Here is a 14,748-nt window from a genome sequence, read left to right on the forward strand (position 1 = left end):
TGCACATATTCTGAATGCCAAACACATGACTCTTCTCAAGAGGCATGGAGGCTGTTCTTCTACTGAGCTATAGTACATTATAATGCATTTAATTTGTTCTGCCAAAAAAGCATTGGCATTTGATCTACCATACCACTCTTTCTATAATATTTGTCATGTCATTCTTTCATAATTCATATCCATAGAGGGACGGGCGCAACAATGCATGCCTCTCCAATCTAGTTGCTTGTATATATTTCATAATAAACCACACTGGTTCTTACCAACAACAGAAACAGAGCAAGGTTTACTGTCCACTAAAAAAATTACTAACCAATCATGGTGGGAGTAGCATGCTATGCCTTGACACTTTGAAGGCTGAAAAACAGCTAGTACGACATGTTCAACAGATCCCAATACGTAAATTAGTCCAATCACAACTGAACGCTCGATGTAAAGTTCTGCACTTTATCTACTACATTCAGTCAGCTGCACATACCATGACGCCATAACAGATAGATGAATGTAGCAGCAGTTGCGAAGGAACTTCTGGTCGATGCAAAGGAGATGCACTTCTAATGCAGGTTTGGCAGGAAAACCAAAGCAGAACATGACACCTGATTTGTCAGGTGAACACTCCAGCTTCATCCTGACACAAACTCTCCTTACCAAACTTAACAATGTTAAACTGTTACACTCGGCGCACCCATTGTTCCAACCGCAGCTGTATCATCGGAGGTCCAACATTGGGCTTGCCTTTACGAGGGTGCTTCCATTTGCCGCTAATCTCCAGTGATGGAGCTCCAGCAACTTCTGAAATATTGGTCCTATCTGACATGGGGCTTCTAGTGCTACCTTGGCCCAAAGGTGTAGTCCCCGAAATGCAGCGGTTCTCTTGCAATGTTGTGTTCTCTCTTCCTGTTGAGACCTTGGAAATCTTGTTTGTCCTGCAATTCTCAGCTGACTTCACCTTTGTCCTGATGGCAACGAAACCATCCGCCGCAGCTGTTTCTTCTGTTTTCTTATGCTCCAGTTTACGCTTGCTTCGGCTGATTTCATCTCTAGGAAAGCTTTCTTCTGTGACAGCTGAACCAATACCATTAGAATTAGCAGGCAGCATGTGGTGTTTGATGCCAGTTATCTCAGTATCAGCTACGAGTTGACTATGAGAATTGACTGGTGGTTCGCTGTGTTCAATAGCTTCTAGGAAACCATCTTCAGTATCTGCTAATAAACTCATTCTACCACAGTTAACAGGCAGTCTGTTGTGTTCAATCACCCGGCCTGCTTGGGGATTTTCTCGAGTTTCAGCTATACCGATGACTTCATGATCTGCCAGTAGCTCACTGTATCCGACTGCGCCTTCATGGATATGTTCAATGTGAGGCAAGCCTGCAGCATTGCAATTTGACAGAGGCTGCACTGCATTTCTCTGTACAGCAGACACCACCCGAGTTTCCGATTCATTAGCTTCATCACAACCGTTGAGAAAACCTGCTCCAAACAATTTTCGCAGACTTCGCTTAGGCTTCTCACTACCCGCTAGGCCTTTACTAGGAAAATTATCCGGCAGGTTGCTATGTTTAATGCCATCTTCTAGGCTAGTATCTGCTGCTAAACTAGTACCAGCACAATTAACTGGCTGTTTGCTGTAGTTGGTCTGCTGACCTCCTGGGGGATTTACTTGAGTTTCAGCTATACAAGTGCTCTCACTATCCGTCAGCAACTCGCTGTCATCAATTGTGCCTTCATGGCTGCGCTTTCTATTCTGTAAGCCTATCCAGTTGCAGTTCCAATGAGGATCCACTGCACTTCTCAGCACAGGCAACACTGCCTGACTTTCAGTTTGAGTAGCTTCATCATGGTTGTCTAAAGAACCTGCTCCAAACAACCCTCGTAGACTTTGCTTAGTTTTCTCAGCATGTGCCAGGCCTTTACTGTGAGAATCAACTGGCAGGTTGCAGTGTTCAATGTCATCTTCTAGGAAACCTTCCTCAATACAAGCTAAACTAGTACCGCCGCAATTAACTGTCCGTTTTCTGTGGTCAATCTCCAAACCTCCTGCAGGGTTTTCTTGAGTTTCAGCTATACAAGTGCTCTCACTATCCGTCGGCAGCTCGCTGTATTCAACTATGCCTTCGTGGTTGCGGTTTCTACTCCGTAAGCCTATCCAGTTGCAGTTCCACGGAGGATCCACTGCACTTCTCAGTGCAGCCGACACCACCGGATTTTCAGTTTGAGTTTCAGCTATACAAGTGCTTTCACTATCTGTCTGCAGCTCGCTGTGTTCAAGTGCGCCTTCATGGATGCGCTTTCTACTCCGTAAGCCGACCCAGTTGCGGTTCCACGGAGGATCCACTGCACTTCTCTGCACAGGCGACACAACCTGACTTTCAGTCTGAGTAGCTTCTTCATAATCGTCTAGAAAACCTGACCCAAAGAGCCCCCGCAGGCTTTGCTTCCTTTTCGTGCCCTGTTCCACCGTGCTCCTACAAATCGGAAGGATATCTTCTCTGGCAGAAACCTCATCAGGTTCAGCTTGGCTCCCAAACCAGCCCCCCTTCAAATCGGTACTGCCATCCCGAGGGGCGTGCTTCAGAAACGAATGCCCAGCCACCCGGAACTGGATCCCAGCATGCACAATTCAGAAAATTGAATCGGTGAGAATACAATTGGGATAAGGTAGCAAGAGAAGAAGCAACTTGGGTGCAATCTGATAAACATAAATCAGCAATTCTTTACCTCCAACGGGTCTTGGGTCTCGCTGCTGTTGTCAACAGCAGGAGGGTCAACAGCCAGCTCCGGCACCTCCGGCGACTCGTACTGGTAACTCGAGAACCAGTTCCTGATGTCCGGCGGCTCTGACGAAAAACACCGAATACAACATGAGCACGTTTCAGAGATCTAAAATTGTCGGAACAGCACTAGGATATAATTCATCAGGATTCAGGGGAGTAGAGTGCACCCACGGGAAGGGAACGAGAAGGGGTACGAGCTGCATCCATGGGCCTGCAAGAACAGCGAAATCCGGTGAGACCGACGAAGGGCCCATTGCGCCGCAGCGCCGGCAAACGGGACGGCGGAACAGAAGCAAGGAGCGGAGATAGGAGGAGACCCTCGCGAAGAAGCATACCTGGGTTTGGGTGGCGGATTCGTCGGGGACGTCGGCCATGGCGGAGGTGGGGGTAAGCGAGCGGCGGGGATCGACGGGCGTGTCCCCGGGGAAGCGGCTCTGTTTTGGTATTGCCTCGCGGAGTCAAATTCCGAAGAACCCGGGAAAAAAGGCTCCCGAAAAAGGGAGAGCCCGCGCAATACGGAGCGGGAGTTTTTCGTTTTGGCGCTACGGGCTGAATGGGCCCAACAGCCCAGAAAAGGTTCACCGGGCTGTTCTTAGGCCTAGTTTCCCAAACACGAAAAATGGAAGCCTGCAATAAACACCGAGGAAACTTTGCCGTTTACTAGCAGGAACATCGCTGTTTGACGGGAGCAACTAGTTAACAAGCGCTCTTTCGGAAATCTCGCAACGATCAGCGTCATTTGGCGCGCTCTCAGCCATTTGCCACATGTCGCACTCTGGACGCTCCCTTCGGATTTTGTTTTTTTTTTATTTTTCCGCACGTGTTTTCGGCTTTTTAAACGGTTTTTTTCCGGGTTTTTTCGACGTTTTGGTTTTCCCCCGGTCTTTCTTAGCTTTTCGATCAAAAAAAATTCAAAAAAAAATTTTGCATGAAAAACGCGTTTTCTTTTTTTTTCCTTTCGCGAAAGTCACAGTTTTTCTTCCGCGAGAGGCACGGTTGTGCTTTAGCAAGAGTCATGTCCGTGCCTTTCGGAAACGAAAAAAAACGCGTTTTCTGTTTTTTTTTCTTTCGCGAGAGTGACGGTTTTGCTTCCGCGAGAGGCACGGTTGTACTTTCGCGAGAGTCACGGCCGTGCCTCTCGGAAAGGAAAAAACAAAACGCGTTTTTTGTTTTTTTTTCTTTCGGGAGAGTCACGGTTTTGTTTTCGCGAGAGGCACGGTTGTGCTTTCGCGAAAGTCACGGCCGTGCCTCTCGAAAAGAGAAAAAAATACGCGTTTTTTGTTTTTTTTTCTTTCGGGAGAGGCACGGTTGTGCTTTCGCGTGAGTCACGGTCGTGCCTCTCGGAAATGGAAAAAAACGCGTTTTCTGTTTTTTTTCCTTCCACGAGAGTCACGGTTTTGCTTTCACGAGAGGCACGGTTGTGATTTCGCGAGAGGCACAGACATGCCTCTTTCGGAAAGGGAAAAAAACCATGCTTCCGGTCCGGTTTTTTCGCCCGATTTTTTTCATCCGGTTTTTTCGTGAAAAAAAAAAGTTCGTCAAAACCTATCAGCATGGGATCTAATTTTGAAGATCTCGACGCGAGGAATCCAACGATGAAAACGGTTCGAGATTTGGACACACGGTTTAAGAGATAAAATGTTTTGAATAAACGGATCTAAAAAAAGGGAAAACTCTCGGGTTGCGACAAGTGGCGCGCTGCATGTACGCCACTTGTCGCGACCTGGGAAGTGGAGTGCTCTCTACAACGAGTACTCCTTAATTAGTGATTTCGCTATTTGACTCGGTATAAACTATTTGAAATAAGAAAACGTAAAATGTCAACAAAAAAGCTCCTTGCTAGCTCGGGCATCAGTTGATTAAAAAAAACTTGGCCATCAGTTGAGCATTGAACCTTTGACCTCTCGTAGTTGACCGCATTGACTTTTCAAGAATTCAAAAAGTTCATTGATTTTGAAAAACAATTCACAATTTTGGGAAAACATTCATCGATATAGAAAAAAGTTCATCAAATTTAAAAAGGTTCAAAAATCTTACAAAGTTCATCGATTTTCGAAATATTTATTTTTTTTGAAAAAAACTCATCCATTTCTAAAAAAGTTCACCATTTTTTAAAAAAATCATCAACTTTGAAAGGAGTTCATCAATTTTGAAAAAAGTTCATCACTTTCATGGAATTGAATAGTTCATCCATTTGGAAAAAAGTTCATCGATTTTGAAAAAAGAGTTCACAAAATTGAGCGCATTTGGCAAAAGAAAAACATAAACAAAAAATAAATAAAATAAAAAGAAATAAAAAACCTAACAAAGTCATTCTAGAAAAGAGAAAAAAAGGAACAAGCAAAAAGCAAAAATGAAAGAAGAAACGGAAAAAGAAAAAAGAAAGAGAAAAGAAAAAAAGTGAAGAAGATGTAAGTAAACACATCATATAAGGGTGGCGTGTTGGCTACTGTAGCATACATCGACAAGAAAGTCGCCAGTTCAAAAAATGCGAGCTGGTTGATGGGGTGTGCGGCCTTTTACTAAATGTACTATAATGAGCGCCTGAAGCACCAAATAGGAAATGCCTAGTTTCTGTTTGTTGTTAACGGGAGATGATTGAAAGAAAGAAGTCCACCCCAAATGTGTCTCGTGGACAAATAACCCTCTGAAGTCAATTTTGATACAATTTTAACCCTGGAATCTCTAAAACCGAATAAACTTGCCCCTTGAGTTGTTTTGTTATGATTTAGATTGTTTTGGGACATATGACATCATCTTCCTTCTTTCTCCCTCTCTCCTGCTTGTAATTCATCCGACCACCATGGATGTCGATGCTCACCACCGAGGTGCTACAGCACTGCCGAGGGACTATGGGCCTGTTTGGTTGAAGGCCTGGAAAGTATGCCTGGAAAAAAATAGTGCCTGGAGGAAGCCTGGGATGGCATCATTTTTCGCCTGGCCAGGATAGCCTGATGCATAAGCGTTTGGTTCCCTTCCTTGCCTGTTAATTTGTCCTTTTGTGTTTAAAACATTTCCAACACTGCTCTCGTTGCTTGTTTACTACCAGGCACACAGCCAGGCTTGAAAAGTTGGACGCCTGGTTCAGGCGGATCACACTGCCTGAGCTTAATATATTATTTTATTCAAATGTTTGAACCAGACCAAGCTAACCATGTTTCAAGCGACAACCAGGCCAGGCAGCCATTTTCTCTCCCAAGCATCAACCAAACAAGAGTCAGGCAAGAACCAAGCACATGATAGGCCAGGCTTGCGATCACGTGGACTCCAACCAAACACGCCCTATATAGCTCGCCCTCAGGTGCCCTCGCCCCCTCTATCCCCTCCCTCTGCCTCTCGCAGCATAAATCATGCGGCCCGCACGCTCCCATGTTGCAATCACCGCCACCATCATCGGCATCCACACGGCTATCGTCCACCTTGAGCCACACCGCCATGTCAAAAAGCTTTGCTGCACCTCCCTCATTTACTCTGAGAAAGCGATTAGAGCGAGTCATCCCCAAATTACAGTCTGGATATCGTCTTCCTCATCTTTGGGCTACCACCGTTATGGCTGATTCCCTAGCATCGACGAGCTCTGGCGCCTCTGCCACATTCCCTGAGCTCCCTCTAGTGTTCCTAATGCTCCTGACACCTCCCGACAAGACCATCGGCCCCGAGCTCCTCCATCCATGATGTGGTGCTCCGATGGTCGCTGCAACCTTCCATAGTGTCGTTGTCGTCCTCCCTGACCTGGTGTGTGAGCCCAGGTTAGATCCTCTCTGTTGAAGTGAGAGCCCCTAGTCTAGTTGCCAGGGTTGTGCATATGAACCATAGAGGTGGAACCCATGTGCTCCTTTCTCGCTTTTCTTCGACTAGAGTGCGTCCATAATTTGCTCTCGTGGCTAACCTATTTTGTTTCCCCGCCTCTAACTGATGAACCAGGGATGTGAATGATCCACGGATGGCCACCCAAACGGAATAGCGGATCAAAGCAGACGCGGCGCCTACCGTCGTCGGGTCGGTGCTTGGCGGCTCCATGCAACGCCTATGTCCTCTAGTGGGCACCCACCCTTCCCGCCTTCAAGCTAATCCATGTCCTCATTCCGGTCCTAGCTGTGCCCACGCCACATACTCTACAGCTCATCCTGCCCCTCTCTTTCTCCCTTGTTGATTCCACCCACTTCAGTTAGTTTTGCGCCATGCTCACCATGTGTTTTTGTATGGGTCTGTGTAGGACTTGACTTTAGTGGAGAGAAGTGGAGGACAACGTCATTTCCCCAAACCACCTAAATCATAGCAAAACTTCTCAAGGAGCAATTTACCCGGTTTTAGAGACCTAAATCATAGAAAACTTGTAGCAAAATCGACTTCAGAGGGGTATTTGTCCATTGAGCCACATTTGAGGGTACAAATGGACTTGCAACAAGGATATTTATTTATTGGCAATTATACTAACAATGCCACAGAAGTTACGATCAGACCATTAATGAAATCAAGCTTAGATCAAAAAACTTCAAATGTATCTTTAGTTTTGAAGGTCGAGCTTCTAATTTTGAAGTTCATTCGCTAGCCAAGCTCTCCCATTCATTAGATCGGGCCGTCATGTTTGCTTGGGCCAACCCATGATCCTATTTGTATTCCAAACTTTGTAGTCTTTGAGTAATAAATTCTTGGCTTCCCTAAAAAAACTAACAATGTCGAGTTATTAAGCATCATAGTATTGCCTCAAAAAATATTACGCATCATAGTGTGTTTCTTGCTGCATGTATGCCATGGACTTCAAGACTTTGAAGACTTGTAAGAAGAGGGAGAGGGAGGCGGCAAGATGTCCCCCCAGTTGCTGGAAGAGCTTGTTCTCAAGATCATTTTTTGGCTGCCAATGAAGTCCCTCCTGCGGTTCAAGTCTTTCAGCCAGGTCTGGTCTGCAACCATCTTCGACCCCATGTTCGTTCGCTTCAACAACCTGGAAGATGAGATGTTCTACGTCATTCGACTACCGGATACCTTTGTCATTGGGTCGTGCACTCGATGAATCCTTTCTGTTGGACGTGATGCAGCAAGGCGAGTTGTGCCTAAAAGATTTTACCAGGAGTGGGTGGAAGTGGGGATCTGGATCCTGGTTGAAGATGATGCTACCGTGAACTCGAGATGGAAGCATCGTTACTCTCTATATATTAGGTCTGGTCCAACCAATGTCACTTCTTCCAGGGGCGCGATCATGGGACGGGTTGTCCCAATTTCTACCGCTACGAGTTGTAGACAGCTTCTAACTCAAAACTGACCAATGTGTGTGCGTTGTAAGGGTTAAGATACGAGCGTCGGAGGGGACGTGCTACTAAGCAGAATATCCTTTTCTTCAACGTAATGTCCTACATGGGAAGTCTTGCTTGAATTGCGTCTTAGCTGGCCCAACTTTGATGGCTGTGTTTCGGCTTGGGATAAGCTTATGCTCGTTATCTTTACTTAATGTTAAAGGCTGTTTGGATTTGTTTAGAAAATTGCAATAAAAACACTGAAGGATATTTGATTGGTTGTAATCTATATTGTCCTTTATTTTTCAACCATGGTATTGACAGATTTAATATATGTCCTTGGCCTTCTCGTAAAGGAAAAAAACAATGGAGCAGCATCTTGACTCATATGAACCATAACACTAAACCATTATTTGATAAAAAAAAAGTGGTGACTTGTATGAACTCACCTCTTTAGATGAAAATCGGCGAAATCGTGTTGGTTTGGCGTATAAAGGTTCTTAGAAATTTTATGGACAACACTGCAAAGGATGTATCTACCATCTCATCAAATTTTGAATTCAGACTTGATCCACACATTTAGAAACATAAAACGACAAATTCTACCATGGATACTAATAGGTTCAAATTATGTTACTATTCTTATTTTTTCAAACCCCCCCCCCCCATTCCATAATGTAGTGCATATAGATTTTTTTTTAAATCAAACCTCACAAACTTTGACCAAGTTTGTGGAGAAAAAATCTACATCTAGAATACCAAACATCTATCATTAGATTTCATAAGATGTAGTTTCATATTTATATATTTGGTATTGTGCATATAAATAGTTTCCTCTATAAAGTTGGCCAAAATTTGTGAAGTCTGACATTTCAAAAAATCTATATGTACTCCTTACGGAACAAAGAGAGTATTAAGTAGCACATGCCCTTAAAAAACACCCTTGCAAAAATAAGGCATTTATGCTTTCATAATATATTTAGACCAAGATTGGTGTTTAAAGAAGATTTTTCCTTGCATTTGATGTAGATGAAGCACACTACATATTGTGATATAGGTTTCAGCATCCAACACCTTCTCTCTTAACTACATTGAAGTCAGCATTACCATACTCCTGCAATGAAGTCTGCAAAGTAACGACATTTCTAACCGATCCCCTAATTTCACTCCACTAACCGGCACCTAGCCGATCCCCTATCTACTGTTAGTGGAGTATATTTTTACTTCGGCCCCAAAAATTTCTCTATTTTTACTCCACCGATAGGCAGCCGAGTAAAACGTTGCGGCTCTCTCTCGCGTTCACGCCGCCGCTGCATCTTCGCCAGTGCGCCTCCCGCCAGCCCCGCCGCTACCTCATTCCATCCCTTACCCTCCGCCGCCGTTCTGCCCGTCGTCCAGCCCGTTCGGCCCCTGTCGCCGTCACCGGAATCAAGGTGAAACGCCGCCGCTATCGCCATTGTTGATTCGTCCGTTTTCTTTCGAGTTTCTTCTTTCTCTAGCAACTGCCGCATCTCACCTTGCTTGCGCACCACTGCAGGTCACACGCTGCTCACTGGTTCGGTCTAAACCATGTCGGCCGGCTTTTGCACCACCACCGCACCCCAAGTGTTCGAAGAATTGCCTAGGTGAGTTTTTTGTTTGTTTCTCTTTGAACCGAGCCGTTTGGACTGAACCGAACCATTTGAATTATAGATGAAGAGGTTGAGGAAGATGGCGTTGGGGCACTCGTCGTCATCCGAAGAGGAGGAACAAAACGACGATGACTTTGACACAGTTTTAGGCATGATTTTCAACGATGATGTTCGACGACCGAGGAAAGGATCACAATTTGGCCGCATACACATCAACCGTGATAGAGCGGAGGGCTGCTACCTCTTTTAGCACTGCGTTGGTTTTTCCCGAAGAGGAATGGATGATGCAGCAAAGTAGCGTAAGTATTTCCCTCAGTTTTTGAGAACCAAGGTGTCAATCCAGTAGGAGGCTACGCGCGAGTCCCTCGCACCTGCACAAAACAAATAAATCCTCGCAACTAACGCAAATAGGGGTTGTCAATCCCTATAGGTCCACTTACAAGAGTGAGATCTGATAGATATGATAAGATAATATTTTTGGTATTTTTATGATAAAGATGCAAAGTAAAATAAAGGCAAAGTAAATAGCAAAGTAAATAACTAAGTAGTAGGAGATTGATATGATAAAGATAGACCCGGGGGCCATAGGTTTCACTAGTGGCTTCTCTTGAGAGCATAAGTATTCTACGGTGGGTGAACAAATTACTGTTGAGCAATTGACAGAATTGAGCATTGTTATGAGAATATCTAGGTATGATCATGTATATAGGCATCACGTCCGAGACAAGTAGACCGACTCCTACCTGCATCTACTACTATTACTTCACTCATCGATCGCTATCCAGCATGCATCGAGAGTATTAAGTTAAAAATAGAGTAACGTCTTAAGCAAGATGACATGATGTAGAGGGATAGACTCATGCAATATGAAGAAAACCCCATCTTGTTATCCTCGATGGCAACAATACCATACGTGCCTTGCTGCCCTTATTGTCACCGGGCCGCAAGATTGAACCCAAAGCTAAGCACTTCTCCCATTGCAAGAAAGATCAATCTAGTAGGCCAAACCAAATTGATAATTCGAAGAGACTTGCAAAGATAACCAATCATACATAAAAGAATTCAGAGAAGATTCAAATATTATCCGTAGATAGACTTGATCATAAACCCACAATTCATCGATCTCAACAAACACACCGCAAAAAGAAGATTACATCGAATGGATCTCCACAAGAGAGGGGGAGAACATTGTATTGAGATCCAAAAAGAGAGAAGAAGCCATCTAGCTACTAACTATGGACCCGTAGGTCTGAGGTAAACTACTCACACTTCATCGGAGGGGCTATGGTGTTGATGTAGAAGCCCTCCGTGATCGATGCCCCCTCCGGCGGAGCTCCGGAACAGGCCCCAAGATGGGATCACATGGATACAGAAAGTTACGGCGGTGGAATTAGGGTTTTCGCTCCTGCTCTGATCGTTTGGGGGTACGTGGATATATATAGGAGGAAGAAGTACGTCGGTGGAGCAACAGGGGGCCCACGAGGGTGGAGGGCGCGCCTGAGGGGGGGTAGGCGCGCCCCCTACCTCGTGGCCTCCTATTACGTGTCTTGACGTAGGGTCCAAGTCTCCTGAGTTGTATTCGATGAGAAAATCACGTTCCCGAAGGTTTCATTCCGTTTGGACTCCGTTTGATATTACTTTTCTTTGAAACCCTAAAACAGGCAAAAAAACAGCAATTCTGGGTTGGGCCTCCGGTTAATAGGTTAGTCCCAAAAATAATATAAAAGTGGATAATAAAGCCAATAATGTCCAAAATAGTAGATAATATAGCATGGAGCAATCAAAAATTATAGATACGTTGGAGACGTATCAAGCATCCCCAAGCTTAATTCCTGCTCGTCCTCGAGTAGGTAAATGATAAAAACAGAATTTTTGATGCGGAGTGCTACTTGGCATAATTTTAATGTAATTATTCTTAATTGTGGTATGAATATTCAGATCCGAAAGATTCAAGACAATAGTTCATATTGACATAAAAATGATAATACTTCAAGCATACTAACTAAGCAATTATGTCTTCTCAAAATAACATGGCGAAAGAAAGTTCATCCCTACAAAATCATATGGTTTAGTCATGTTTCATTTTCGTCACACAAGAATGCTATCATCATGCACAACCCCGATGGCAAGCCAAGCAATTGTTTCATACTTTAGTAATCCAAACTTATAAACTTCCACGCAATATATGAGCGCGAGCCATGGACATAGCACTATAGGTGGAATAGAATATAATGAGGGGGGTTATGTGGAGAAGACAAAAAAGGAGGAAGTCTCACATCAACGAGGATAATCAATGGGCTATGGAGATGCCCACTGATTGATGTTAATGCAAGGAGTAGGGATTGCCATGCAACGGATGCACTAGAGCTATAAATGTATGAAAGCTCAACAAAAGAAACTAGTGGGTGTGCATCCAACTTGCTTGCTCACGAAGACCTAGGGCACTTGAGGAGGCCCATTGTTGGAATATACAAGCCAAGTTCTATAATAAAAAATTCGCACTAGTATATGAAAGTGATAACATGAGAGACTCTCTACTATGAAGATCATGGTGCTACTTTGAAGCTCAAGTATGGCAAAGGATAGTAACATTGTCCCTTCTCTCTTTTTCTCTCATTTTTTTTCTTTTCTCTTTTTTGGGCGTTTTCTTTTTTTATGGCCTTTCTCTTTTTTGGGGGCCTTTTCTTTTTTTTATGGCCTTTCTCCTTTTTTATATTCTTTTTTTTGTTCCTCACTTGGGACAATGCTCTAGAAAATGATGATCATCACACTTCTATTTATTTACAACTCAATGATTACAACTCGATACTAGAACAAAGATGACTCTATATGAATGCCTCCGGCGGTGTATCGGGATATGCAATGGACCAAGAGTGACATGTATGAAAAATTATGAATGGTGGCTTTGCCACAAATACTATGTCAACTACATGACCATGCTAAGCAATATGACAATGATGAATGTGTCATGATGAACGGAATGATGGAAAGTTGCATGGCAATATATCTCGGAATGGCTATGGAAATGCCATAATAGGTAGGTATGGTTGCTGTTTTGAGGAAGATATAAGGAGGTTTATGTGTGAAAGAGCGTATCATATCACGAGGTTTGGATACACCGGCGAAGTTTGCGCCAACTCTCAATGTGAGAAAGGGCAATGCACGGTACCGAAGAGGCTAGCAAGGATGGAAGGGTGAGAGTGCGTATAATCCATGGACTCAACATTAGTCATAAAGAACTCACATACTTACTGCAAAAATCTACAAGTCATCAAAAACCTCGGTACTACGCGCATGCTCCTAGGGGGATAGATTGGTAGGAAAAAACCATCGCTCGTACCCGACCGCCACTCATAAGGAAGACAATCAAATAACACCTCATGTTTCAAATTTGTTGCATAACGTTTACCATACGTGCATGCTACGGGACTTGCAAACCTCAACACAAGTATTTCTCAATTTAACAACTACTCAACTAGCACGACTTTGATATTATTACCTCCATATCTCAAAACAATCATCAAGCATCAAACTTCTCTTAGTATTCAAAACACTCTTAAGAAAATTTTACTAATCTTGAATACCTAGCATATTAGGATTTTAAGCAAATTACCATGCTATTAAGACTCTCAAAATAATCTAAGTGAAGCATGAGAGATCAATAGTTTCTATAAAACAAATCCACCACCGTGCTCTAAAAGATATAAGTGAAGTACTAGAGCAAAATTATATAACTCAAAAGATATAAGCGAAGCACATAGAGTATTCTACCAAATTCCAAATCATGTATGGCTCTCTCAAAAGGTGTGTACAGCAAGGGTGATTGTGGTAAACTAATAAGCATAGACTCAAATCATACAAGACGCTCCAAGCAAAACACATATCATGTGGTAAATAAAAATATAGCTCCAAGTAAAGTTACCGATAGAAGTAGACGAAAGAGGGGATGCCTTCCGGGGCATCCCCAAGCTTTGGCTTTTAGGTGTCCTTAGATTATCTTGGGGGTGCCATGGGCATCCGCATCCCCAAGCTTTGGCTTTTAGGTGTCCTTAGATTATCTTGGGGGTGCCATGGGCATCCCCAAGCTTAGGCTCTTGCCACTCCTTGTTCCATAATCCATCAAATCTTTACCCAAAACTTGAAAACTTCACAACACAAAATTTAAAGTAGAAAAACTCATGAGCTCCGTTAGCGAAAGAAAACAAAATACCACTTCAAGGTACTGTAATGAAATCATTCTTTATTTATATGGGTGTTATACCTACTGTATTCCAACTTCTCTATGGTTCATAAACTATTTTACTAGCCATAGATTCATCAAAATAAGCAAACAACACACGAAAAACAGAATCTGTCAAAAACAGAACAGTCTGTAGTAATCTGTAGCTAGCGCAACATCTGGAACCCCAAAAATTCTAAAATAAATTGCTGGACCTGAAGAATTTATCTATTAATCATCTGCAAAAATAATTAACTAAATATCACGTTCAAAATAAAAATGACAGCAGTTCTCGTAAGCGCTAAAGTTTCTGTTTTTTACAGCAAGTTCAACAAGACTTTCCCCAAGTCTTCCCAACGGTTCTACTTGGCACAAAAATTAGTTAAACACAAAAAACACAACCAAAACAGAGGATAGATAATTTATTTATTACTAAACAGGAACAAAAAGCAAGTAATAAAAAATAAAATTGGGTTGCCTCCCAACAAGCGCTATCGTTTAACGCCCCTAGCTAGGCATAACAAGCAAGAATAGATTTAGGTATTGCCATCTTTGGTTTTCAACTTTTTAGCGGAATCAAGTTTGAATCCGGGAGGTTCTTTACGTTTCCCTTCATATTCTGAAAATTTTAGATCTAACGAATCCAACCGCTTATTGCAAAAGGTAATCAACATATTCATACGGTGAATATTTCCACTAATGTTCTTAAGAGGTTCAAGAGATTTCTGCAAGATTTTAGTAACTTCACAATTTTTTTCAAAAACTTGTGTCTCTTCCTGGGTAGGATGAGGCCCCTTTTGTTGAGGTAGTGTTCCCACTATACCTTCTATAATTTCAAGTGCAATATGGGGATCGATTTCAATAAAATTGCCTTTGGCAACGCAATC

At 43.1% G+C, this 14,748-nt stretch overlaps 1 protein-coding gene across 1 annotated transcript; it reads right to left on the reverse strand.

The window, feature by feature from the left end:
* Positions 1–222: 222 nt before the first annotated feature.
* On the reverse strand, positions 223–3,246 carry LOC125541606 (uncharacterized). The gene is made up of 4 exons (XM_048704970.2): positions 3,113–3,246; positions 2,949–2,988; positions 2,722–2,840; positions 223–2,602 (listed from the first exon to the last, which is right to left on the reverse strand). Exons 1-4 carry the CDS (start codon positions 3,149–3,151, stop codon positions 671–673), a joined length of 2,130 nt encoding a protein of 709 aa, XP_048560927.1. The 5' UTR covers positions 3,152–3,246; the 3' UTR covers positions 223–670.
* Positions 3,247–14,748: the final 11,502 nt, after the last annotated feature.

This window comes from Triticum urartu, chromosome 2A (genome assembly GCF_056163025.1).
Source record: "Triticum urartu cultivar PI428250 chromosome 2A, HENAU_Tu73, whole genome shotgun sequence".
Classification (NCBI taxonomy): Eukaryota; Viridiplantae; Streptophyta; class Magnoliopsida; order Poales; family Poaceae; genus Triticum; species Triticum urartu.